The 11,891-nt window shown below is 39.2% G+C and overlaps 1 protein-coding gene and 2 non-coding genes across 5 annotated transcripts; all 3 read right to left on the bottom strand.

Annotated features, from left to right (window-relative positions):
* Positions 1-293: 293 nt before the first annotated feature.
* Positions 294-5,427, bottom strand: LOC132113609 (RNA-binding motif protein, X chromosome). 3 transcript variants are annotated; one of them, XM_059521462.1, is made up of 11 exons: positions 5,311-5,427; positions 4,349-4,467; positions 4,114-4,220; positions 3,779-3,917; positions 3,500-3,601; positions 3,317-3,422; positions 2,907-3,041; positions 2,742-2,833; positions 666-2,185; positions 484-579; positions 294-412 (listed from the first exon to the last, which is right to left on the bottom strand). In XM_059521462.1, the coding sequence occupies exons 2-9, from the start codon at positions 4,455-4,457 to the stop codon at positions 1,875-1,877; spliced, it is 1,101 nt and encodes a 366-aa protein (XP_059377445.1). In that variant the 5' UTR covers positions 4,458-4,467; positions 5,311-5,427; the 3' UTR covers positions 294-412; positions 484-579; positions 666-1,874. The 3 variants fall into 3 exon arrangements, with proteins under 3 accessions (XP_059377445.1, XP_059377444.1, XP_059377446.1); XM_059521461.1 differs by having other exon boundaries at positions 3,500-3,616; XM_059521463.1 differs by lacking the exon at positions 666-2,185 and having other exon boundaries at positions 3,500-3,616.
* LOC132114395 (small nucleolar RNA SNORD61) lies at positions 3,678-3,740 on the bottom strand. Its single transcript, XR_009425316.1, has one exon. It is a non-coding gene; the product is annotated as a small nucleolar RNA SNORD61 (small nucleolar RNA).
* LOC132114394 (small nucleolar RNA SNORD61) lies at positions 4,004-4,080 on the bottom strand. Its single transcript, XR_009425315.1, has one exon. It is a non-coding gene; the product is annotated as a small nucleolar RNA SNORD61 (small nucleolar RNA).
* Positions 5,428-11,891: the final 6,464 nt, after the last annotated feature.

Consider the following 11,891-nt stretch of genomic DNA (forward strand, 5'->3'; position numbering starts at 1 on the left):
ATTTGTTGTGATGCTACCCACATCCGTCGCGCTTCTGCTTTTTCACTGATGTTACAACGACCATTCAGCCCTGCAACTTAGTTCTCCAGTGGACGCCTGCCATATAACCAACATAAAGGCTCTTTGACATTTCAGTGACGAAAGGAACTGTGATTGCTTTAAAATGCCGCAAGAATTTTCCATATGGCTCGATTTTTGATTCAATTAGCCTGTAGTCGAGTGAGCACTGACATGACCATACCAATACAGCACTATTATACTGGGAATTAAATCAAGATACACAGACAAATAAGTTCATTTCAAATAATAGTTTTATTGAATAAAGAAAAATAAAGGCACTTCATCTGTAGCACTCCATCCAAACATCCGCCTCCATGAACTGCAGCCTCCAAAGAACCTGCATAGTTCGGATCTAAACGAAAACAAAAAGTCTTAATTGTATGAAAACAACAAATATGAATTCGCAATGGGTTAAGGACTTACCTGCATCTTACTTGAGACCATCATGCATCACCAAATGGCAAAAGGTGCTGATCAGCAGTGACGTATTACCAGCAAACTCCCTTTCCTCCCTTCAACCTGCAATGAGAGTTTCCATCAGCAAACTGTTGTAGCTCAGCATAAGGAACAATTTTTTTTTTTATTTACAAAAGAACTCAAATGACCCAAGCTGATAGGTTTTCCAGGATTGTTGATAGGGTGCGGTCTTTCTCCACATGGTCTCCTTTGTTAGAATCGGCATGCTTGAGAGCGTTCTGGCTTTTTGGTTACACTAAGTGAGTTTACTAAATTTTCAAAAGGGTTCCACATTGGGAGGTTTGAAGAGGTTTTGCAGCTATGTGGTTTACATTTGGCTGTAGATATACATCCATTGAGGAGAATTATCTTAACATCCTTATTAAAAAAAAAAAAAAAAGGTGGGCAATTTCTCAAGGGGTAGGGGGAAAAAAATCCACACATTTTCTCCTTTAGTGCAACAGTAGAACTGGCTGATATTTCTGAGACTAAGACTGAAGTGATCCAGTGGCTGGGGAGAGAGAGAGAAAGACCAGACTCCTTTGAAGGCAGAAGTGAGTTTGTTAATAAATGTTGGAAATTACATAGTTCAGATTGCATTTGAAAAAGCCAGTGCAACCAAGTCGATGTTTGACTAAATTACAATAACCTTCAAGCTGCAAAATAACACCACCGAGACTTGACTTACACCAGAACAAAAGGGTTTGCTTTGCTTACCAGCTGTTGACAGGTTTTATCTGTGGTGCGGATTTGTTTCTTGCATTTTGGTAGTCTTTGGATTGGTCGATGCAAGGCGTCAATGTTTAGGCTTTGTGATGAAGGATCCATTTGCACTGAGGAAGACTACACCCATAGAGTTTGGAAAAAGGTGACATTTGCCCAGTCCCCAACAATGTGAACAATCATGCCTACATGAATATTCTGCATTGCATTTGTATTAAGTGGAATTTGGGGTTGCTCACCATGGAAAGCTGAAACGTTAATGGATATTTACACTTCATAGTTTCTCATTCTCTTGAATGGAGTTGTTGTTGCTTAGGAGCTTGGTTTAAAAATACTTTATTGGTAAATGAAAGCCATATGTTAGGGCACTGCAGGTTTAACATGTCACTAGTATACAAAAAGAACAAACTTAGATTTGCAATGGTACCATTAAATGGGAAGCGGGCAAGAGAAGAGAACGAAACTTTGAATTTAAAAAGGACAAAAATAATAAAATAAAAACTTTTCACAAGTTTGAGTACAGCTTGAAACTGAAGCTTGAAGTCCAGAGTTTAAAAGGGTGCTTTTTTTTAACCTTAAAGTCTTTTGAACTTTTCATATTTCTCTGTTTTATTTGTTTTTCCACAGAGTCCATCTCAGTATCGGTTCCGGGCCATTCCTCTATCTGGCCGACCACCGCGGCCACCGCCTCGAGGCGCCCCACGGCTTGAGCTGCTGTATTCACGATGATAGCCTCGGTCAAGAGGAGGGGGTGGCCCTCGCTCTTGCCTACCCAGACGGTCACCACGACTAGTGGAGTACGGGTCACTCCGACTGCTGGGATAACTGTCACGACTGCCATATCCATCTCTGGAACTGCTGCCATAGTCGTCATAACGACTGCTTCCACTACTCCCACTGTAGGACGGAGGGGGACCCCTTGAGGGTGGGGCGCTGCGTGAGTTACCTGCAGGGTCAATGGGTCATGTAATTGGCAAAATTAACTTAAAACATTCTTTGCATGATACTGCATTGTCAAGTGCCAATTTTCTTAAATTTGTATCACGACTAACTCAAACGTTAGAAACTTTCCAAATGGGGATAAAACATTTGCATCTCAGGTTATGGGTGGGACTAATTAAAGCGAAGATACTTGATCTACCCAACTGCAGTGTTGACAATTGCGCACTCAGAGCCCTTTGGCAAGTCATTGTTGAGTAAATGCACTTTCCTTGGTTTGGACTGAATTCCATTTAGACTGTAGTTTGGATACTGGATCTCTGTTGGTTGTTTGGACCGAGCTAACGGAACGACCAGAACTTTTTTGGGGGAAAACAGCTTGAAAGAGATTCCTTGTTGGTGCTTTTGTTTTGTTTTTGTTTGATGGGAAACTCAGGATGAAAAGACGCAGCATTTGATGTTTCCACTTTTTGGCAATGACACGAAGCAGCCCTTTTCCAGGTGCAAAACAGGTAGTTTGAGTGGAGCCCCGCTTAACCCCATCACCTAAGGTTTAATCTTACCGTAACCGTCGTAAGGATCTCTATAGGAGCCCGTACTGGGCCGATCCATGTAACCCCTGGGCTCTCGTCCTCCACCATAACCATCACGATCACTAAGAAACAAAGAAACGTTAGGCTGGACTCTCAAACTGCCATCACAGGCATCCGTTGCAGGATGTTACACACCTGTAACCTCTGGATCCTGACCCATAGTCATCTCTAGAACTGGAATGGCCCGAATACTCCCGGTACGGGTAATCACGTGGTGATGGGGCATAGTCTCGACTGTCCCGTGAACTCATGTAGTCACGGCTGGAGTAACTGCAAAACAACAACTTGTGAGCTTCCCTGTAACTGCACCAATATTATTCTAATGCACTTATACCCTATAGTGTTTAAGTTGGCTTTAATTTTCCATTAATACCATGTTTTGGTAGCTGTGCGTTTGTCACTCTTATTAGTTTAACATTTCTATTAAGCCTACATTTTTATGAATGTTTCGGTTAATTTAAAAAAGACAACACTTGCAATTTTCTAATATTCACATTTCCCACTTTCATTTCTGAATTAGCCATGCTTTTTACACATTATCCCACCTGTCTTTGCTACTGTAGTGGTCATAACGAGGTGGAGGACCATCATCACGCCGTGACATCAGAGAATCTCTGCGAGGGGGGCCGTATGGGTCCCGTTCTCTGGACACTGGAACATTGAGAAAATGACGAGGTTACGGTTCAAATAATTAACATTTCAAATTGGTGCATGTTCTCCAAACTCACGTCTTCCCATTGGCCCAGAGAATGTGGATCTTTTGGATGGGGGCCCTCCATTACGCTCTGGTGGGCCTCTCTTCAGTGGCGGAGGGCCTCTGGATGACATGCCTTTAAAAAAGGGTTCTACAATACCTACGTTATCTTGGTAATAATCATTTTGGCAGCAAGTATGCATATTAAATGCAGGCTCAGAACTTCTTAGAGGACAATCAGTTCAAACAGATCATCAAAATGGCGTCATCATGGCACTAATTAAAAAGGTGGTGATTAAGTTCTGAATGGTACCTCTGCTTGATGCTCCCCTAGACCCTCGCAGACCCCTAGAAGAGCCACGACTCCGTGATGGAGGTGGACCACGGCGTCCCAAAGACTCAAACTGAGGTTTCGTGGCCTGTTCCACTTTAATAGGCTTTCCATCAAAGGGCTAAAACACGAGGAACATAAGTTTAGGAAATTTTAGCTCTTAAATAAAGAAAAACAGATACAAGCAAATGTGTGCAACCATCATGTAAGCTCAGAACTTCTTAGAGGACAATTGTGGACTAAATCAGTTCAAGTAGATCACTGCCACAAATCTTCATCACAGCTCACAAATCTGAATTTCACACATTACTACTCACCTTTCCGTTCATTTCCCTCGCCGCATCTTTTGCGTCACCAGGATTTTCGTAAGTTACAAACGCAAAGCCTCTAGATTTGTTCGTTTCACGATCCTTCATCAACAGAACTACAAAACACAAGGAAACATATGGATATCACTTAGCTCTCGTCTAAAATTGTAATAATGTCAATCTTTCACTCCAAAGGAAGATCTACAAACAAGCATTTTACTATAAATGAGACAAAAACAAGTACCTTCTGATATTCTGCCAAACTTGCTGAAATACGCTTCAAGGACCTTCTCACTAGTTTCAGTGTTCAGGCCACCGATGAAGAGCTTCCCTGGTCGGTCTGCCTCAGCCATGATACTGCCACTGCAGAGACACATTACTGGATTTCATTACAAGTCCACTGCATTTAGTCTTGAAAAAAAATTAACCCGCATGGTCTCTCATTCTGACGAACTAAAAAGTGCCTAAACCAGCACACAGACCAACCCAAGCAAGTCAGGAGACCAGACGACTGAAGAATTTTAACATTACATGCAAAGCAAAAAATAAATGTAAACATGCCAGTCAGTACACATTGTTACGCAATTAAGGGAGATGAAAAAGCTATTTGGGAACAGAAAACAAAAGCTTAATTTCAACATTTACTGGAAGAGATCGTTAACTCAGTGTCCATTAGCTGCTAGGCCCTGCCTGGCAAGCACTAGTTGTTGAACACGTGCGTCGATTACAACTTTCATTAATATGGTTTCAGTAGACCCTAAACCCGTTGAGACCAGTTTTCATGACATTTACATGTGCATTTTAAAGCATGGTTCACAAAATGGCGGACGCTTAACACCAGAAAACTACTGGTAAGTTAGATGCAGCGGCTTGAGACCTCTTCAGGCCACATGGCTAACTTACAACATGTGTTTGGTTTGGAACCTCAAAGAGATGCGATAAACACACTCAACTACTCGGATTAAAATACATAAGCATATAACACCTCATGTTGCGAATTCAAAATTGCGATAGAAATGTGCGTTTAAAAAAACATATTGTAGAGTGCCATCTTCACGAGGCCATCTTCTTTTCGGTTAGCATCACAGCTGCTAAACATGGCTAAGGTATTGCCCGATCAAAACCAATGTTACCACATATCGATTAACCAAAAACCATGATGACGTTTAAGTGACTGTATTTAAAATATCCACTTAACGTACTCACCTCAGGATCAATAGACAGAAACAAAAGCGTCTTCTGGTTTATATGTGTCTAGTGTTTCGACCCGCCCAGTACGTTAGTCGTCGTCGGAGGGAGGACTTTCTTCTTCTTCTTCTTCTTCTTCTTCTTCTTCTTCTTCTTCTTCTTTTGGTTTTATGGCGGGTTGCGAACCAACTTCAAAGGTGCATACCGCCACCTACTGTGATGGAGTGTGAAAAGAATGAACTAATTTCTATATCCTATAATATAACCCACACTTCTTGATGAATTTTATGACTACATTTATCTGTTTCCTTGAATTTGAACTATCATTTAATATATTAGTTATATTGAATTCCCGGCAACCTACTGCTTGAAGATCTTCCTTAAGAATCCTCCTTTCTTCTTCATATGCTTTACATTCCTTAAAAACATGTTCTACCGTCTCATCTACCAAACAAACCTCACATAAACCTGTGTTGTGCTTCCCTATAATGTGTAAAGTGTAATTTAAATTAGAATGTCCTGTTCGTAAATGTGTAAAAATAATTTGTTCTCTTCTACTTAAATTGAGACTTATTTTGCTTTTCTTTACCGTTTTTTGAATCCTATAAAAATACCGCCCCTTATGACATGTATCCCAATCTGTCTGCCATTTTTTATTGCACGCTTCTAAAATTAACTGTTTACCTTCTGATCTACTGAGTGATATGTTTATATTTGGTTCTTCCATTTTGAATGATTCTTTTGCTACTTTGTCTGCTTCCTCATTCCCTTGAATTCCCACGTGTGCTGGTACCCACATAAATCGAATTATAATTCTCATTTGTTTTAAACTGTACAACCTGATCATGATTTCTATTAAAATGTCAGTTCTATTTGTTTCGAAGGATTGTAGACTGTTAAGAACAGCCATTGAATCAGTACATATTATTACTTTATCAGGTCTAACTTCATAGACCCACTCAAGTGCCATTAAAATCGCTATCATCTCACCCGTATATATTGATGTACCATTTGTTATTCTTCCAGCCTTTTTCACCTCAAACTCTGTAACATAGAAGGCACCCCCTGTCCTGCCATTATCTACATTCTTTGATCCGTCTGTGTATATTTGAAGAAATGAATAATGTGTGTTTTTGATATATTCACTTACATATGTAATTAAACTAACAGCTTCACTCATTTCCCTTCTATTCTCGTGTAATTGTGTATCTATTTCAGGTTGTGCTATTAGCCAAGGTGGAATTGGGGACATTATCACTACTGGAGCAAACGATATCAATTCTAAACCACCTTCATTAACCCACCCCTTTATTTTCCAAGCAAATCCTTTACCGGTTACATTTAAAATTTCCCAGCAGTCATTCAGGATTTCCCTTACAGGATGATTATCCCTTTGTCCCTGAAGATTTATCCAGTATGCCATAGCTAATTTCTGTCTTCTTATATATAATGGCATTTGTGATGTTTCTACTTGCAATACTGCAATTGGCGTGGTTTTAACTGCTCCTATAATAAGTCTTAATGCCTTAGCTTGCATGACATCTAGTTTCTTTAGCAACGTTGATGATGCTGACTCATAAATGCATCCATAATCTAGTGTTGATCGCATAAGACCAACATAAATGACCTTTAATGACTGTTTGTCAGCCCCCCAGTCTTGTCCTGCTACTGCCCTCATTAGGTTTAAAACTTTAGCACATTTCTTTAATATATAATCTATTTGATCCTTCCAGGTTAATTTATCATCAAACCACAATCCTATATACTTAAATTTTGACACCTTCTCTAAAGAAGCCCTATATAATTTTAACCTTTTCTCCCCTTTAATTTTCTTCCTAGTAAATATCTGATAACACGTTTTAGATATTGAAAATTTGAATCCCCATTCGACTGACCACTTTTCAACTATTTCTATGGCTTCCTGAATTTTATCTGTATTAAAAGATATATTCCTTCCTCTTTTCCACATGATTCCATCATCTGCATATAATCCAGTGCTTTCTTCTTCTTCTTCTTCTTCTTCAGTGAATTTTATTGGCAGTTTGCAATCTTTGTGCATTACCACCATCTACTGGATTGAGGTGTGATCACATTGGGAAGTCATAAAGAATATTTATTAAAAAAAAAAGAAAAAAAGAAAGAGATCAGAGCCCAAGCTTCAGCGCTGCGTGTTCAGCTCCTCCAGCTTCAACTTCAGCTCAAACCTCCAGAGAAGAAAAAATAAATAAATAAATAAATAAATAAATAAAAATACAAATATTGGGCTAAAGTCTTCTTGCTAATTGTGTTTCTTTATAAACTCTATCACTGCTTTGGTTGTAGACTGTGTTCCAGGTAGACTCAACAGGTTGCTCAAAGTAACAGAGTTCTTTGTTATCCTCTTAAATATTTCTCTTTTTTCAGAGTACTGCCTACATGTCAGAAGTACATGCTTCACGGTTTCTGTTTCTGTACAATATGGACACATTCCTGTCTCATGTTTCCCTATTGTGTGTAAGCCGCTGTTCAGTCCTGTATGTCCTAACCTTAACCTGGTGAACCAGGTTTCCTCCTGTCGTGAAAGTGAGCTGATCATTTTAACTGTTAGATTCTGTTGAATACTATATAAATGCCTACCTTTTCCCCCCTTATCCCATTTATCTTGCCAGAGTTTATGAATACCATCTTTAATTATTGTTTTCAATTCTGATTTGCTAAGTGGAACCTGTACTTCTACTTGTTCTGATTTAAGTGCTTCTTTTGCCAATTTGTCTGCCCTCTCATTGCCCTCAATACCTGTGTGCGCTGGAACCCAAGTGAACTGTAATATTAGCTTCTGTTGAGTTATCCTGAAAATTATCTGATGAACTTCATCTAAAAGATCCTGTCTGCATGCAGATTTCCCAGTCTGAATGCTAGTTAGCGAGGACATAGAGTCTGAGCTTCACTTCTTCTACCCAGTGTAGTGCTATTATGATGGCCATCATCTCTGCAGAGAAGATTGAGAGGTGGTTTGAGGTTCTTTTTTGTATTATAACTTTATATTTAGGAATGTATATCGCCACACCTGTTTTACCTGCTGGTTCTTTGGATGCATCTGTAAATATTTGTACTGCGTCATCATACATTACTTCTATGTATTGCTGTACACTTTGATACAATCCCATCTTGATTATATTTTTAGCTTCTAAATTAACTACAGGAAATTAACTGCAGAAAAACCAAGGTGGAATTGTGCTCAATTTAACATTTTTGCTGCAAGGTATAGTACTGATTCCCATGTCAGCTGCCTCTTTATTGCTGTTCCATCCAAAACTACTGTTCACAATGCGACCATATTCCCAGCATTCTTCTAACACCGGTTTTGTAGGATGTGTATTTTCATGCCCTTGTAAGTTTACCCAAAATGCAAGAGAAAGTTTTAACCTCCTAAGATTTAAAGGCATCTCCCCTACTTCTACTTGCAGTGCTGGGATAGGTGATGTTCGGAAGGCTCCACTACACAGCCGGAGAGCTTTGGCCTGCACCCTGTCCAGTTCAGCTAATGTAGTTTTTGCTGCTGTTTTGTATACTGTACTTCCATAGTCAAACACTGATCGGATTAATGCAATATAAATTCTTTTCAAAGAAGAGCCTGACGCCCCCCAGTTATACCCTGAAAGACACTTTAAAATATTGATTGCTTTCTTACATTTGTCTACCATTTTCTGAACATGATTTTTAAAAGTAAGTTTACTATCAAACCACACACCAAGATATCTTAAGTCATTAACCTGTTTGAGAGATTGTCCATATATCTTAAGATCTATTGTGGGTTTTACCCTTTTCTTAGAAAAACAGATGAATTGCGTTTTTTCCACTGACAGGTGGAACCCCCAGTCAAATGACCATTTTCCAACCTGACTAATTGCCGTTTGCATCCTTTGCTGTAAATTGTCAATATTACGGCCCCTTACCCACAATGCTCCATCATCTGCATATAATGCCCTGTTTATTCTTTGGTTCACTCCATCAAACACATCATTAATCATTATATTAAACAGAATTGGACTGCATACACTACCTTGTGGGGTGCCATTTTCTATTGTGTATGTGCTTGATGACTCAGACCCTATCCTGACCTCTATGGTTCTATCCTTTAAAAAATCTTTGATCCAGTTGAACATTTTACCTCCTATTTCCATTTTATTCAACTTAATTAAAAGTCCTTCTTTCCACAGCATATCATAAGCCTTCTCTATATCAAAAAAGGTTGCCAAAACACATTCTTTGTTAACTTGTGCTTTACGTATCTCATTCTCCAAGCAGACTACAGGATCCATAGTTGTTCTTCCATTACGAAATCCACTCTGATATGGTGTGATCAGCCCTCTGCTTTCTAATTTGTACAACCCGAATTCCGGAAAAGTTGGGACGTTTTTTAAATTTTAATAAAATGAAAACTAAAAGACTTTCAAATCACATGAGCCAATATTTTATTCACAATAGAACATAGATAACATAGCAAATGTTTAAACTGAGAACGTTTACAATTTTATGCACAAAATGAGCTCATTTCAATTTTGATTTCTGCTACAGGTCTCAAAATAGTTGGGACGGGGCATGTTTACCATGGTGTAGCATCTCCTTTTCTTTTCAAAACAGTTTGAAGACGTCTGGGCATTGAGGCTATGAGTTGCTGGAGTTTTGCTGTTGGAATTTGGTCCCATTCTTGCCTTATATAGATTTCCAGCTGCTGAAGAGTTCGTGGTCGTCTTTGACGTATTTTTCGTTTAATGATGCGCCAAATGTTCTCTATAGGTGAAAGATCTGGACTGCAGGCAGGCCAGGTTAGCGCCCGGACTCTTCTACGACGAAGCCATGCTGTTGTTATAGCTGCAGTATGTGGTTTTGGATTGTCCTGCTGAAATAAACAAGGCCTTCCCTGAAATAGACGTTGTTTGGAGGGAAGCATATGTTGCTCTAAAACCTTTATATACCTTTCAGCATTCACAGAGCATTCCAAAACATGCAAGCTGCCCATACCGTATGCACATATGCACCCCCATACCATCAGAGATGCTGGCTTTTGAACTGAACGCTGATAACATGCTGGAAGGTCTCCCTCCTCTTTAGCCCGGAGGACACGGCGTCCGTGATTTCCAACAAGAATGTCAAATTTGGACTCGTCTGACCATAAAACACTATTTCACTTTGAAATAGTCCATTTTAAATGAGCCTTGGCCCACAGGACACGACGGCGCTTCTGGACCATGTTCACATATGGCTTCCTTTTTGCATGATAGAGCTTTAGTTGGCATCTGCTGATGGCACGGCGGATTGTGTTTACCGACAGTGGTTTCTAAAAGTATTCCTGGGCCCATTTAGTAATGTCATTGACACAATCATGCCGATGAGTGATGCAGTGTCGTCTGAGAGCCCGAAGACCACGGGCATCCAATAAAGGTCTCCGGCCTTGTCCCTTACGCACAGAGATTTCTCCAGTTTCTCTGAATCTTTTGATGATGTTATGCACTGTAGATGATGAGATTTGCAAAGCCTTTGCAATTTGACGTTGAGGAACATTGTTTTTAAAGTTTTCCACAATTTTTTTACGCAGTCTTTCACAGATTGGAGAGCCTCTGCCCATCTTTACTTCTGAGAGACTCTTCTTCTCTAAGACAAAGCTTTTATAGCTAATCATGTTACAGACCTGATATCAATTAACTTAATTAATCACTAGATGTTCTCCCAGCTGAATCTTTTCAAAACTGCTTGCTTTTTTAGCCATTTGTTGCCCCCGTGCCAACTTTTTTGAGACGTGTAGCAGGCATTAAATTTTAAATGAGCTAATTAAGTGGATAAAAGTGTAAAATTTCTCAGTTTAAACATTTGCTACGTTATTTATGTTCTATTGTGAATAAAATATTGGCTCATGTGATTTGAAATTCCTTTAGTTTTCATTTTATTAAAATTTAAAAAACGTCCCAACTTTTCCGGAATTCGGGTTGTACACTAACCTTTTAGTAATCATCCTCTCCATGAGTTTACAAAGGTTAGACGTTAATGCTATTGGTCTGTAACTTTTGACATTCATTTTATCCTTTCCTGGTTTCCCTATAGGGACTATTACTGAGTGTTTCCACCCAGTAGGCAGTTTTCCTCGTTCCCAAATTTTGTTATATAAAACCAGTATCAAATTTTTTGCCTCATCAGATATTTCTTCAATAATTTATAGCATATCCCATCTCTCCCTGGTGAGGTATTTTTAACACCTAACAATGCTCTTTTTAGTTCAAACAGTGTGAATTCTGCATCTAGTGAACTCTCCCCCGCCATTTTCATCCCCAGCATATCTTTATTTTCTTCAATGATTCTCTTTCTTATATCTAGCTCTTCACTGGAGAGGTTCTGTGAGCTATGTATGCTTACAAAAGATTTTGCAAGCATCTCAGCTTTTTCTCTACTGGTTACTGCCTCAGTGCCATTATCTCTTAATACTGGTAGTGAAAAGTCCCTTCTTATGCCACCCATCTTTCTGATCATTCCCCATATGTCATTAATTTTAATTCCTGTCCCAATATTACTACAAAAATCTCTCCAATACTTCCTTTTAGCTTCTCTTATGATTCTTTTGGCTT

This window comes from Carassius carassius, chromosome 33 (assembly GCF_963082965.1).
Source record: "Carassius carassius chromosome 33, fCarCar2.1, whole genome shotgun sequence".
NCBI classification, from domain to species: domain Eukaryota; kingdom Metazoa; phylum Chordata; class Actinopteri; order Cypriniformes; family Cyprinidae; genus Carassius; species Carassius carassius.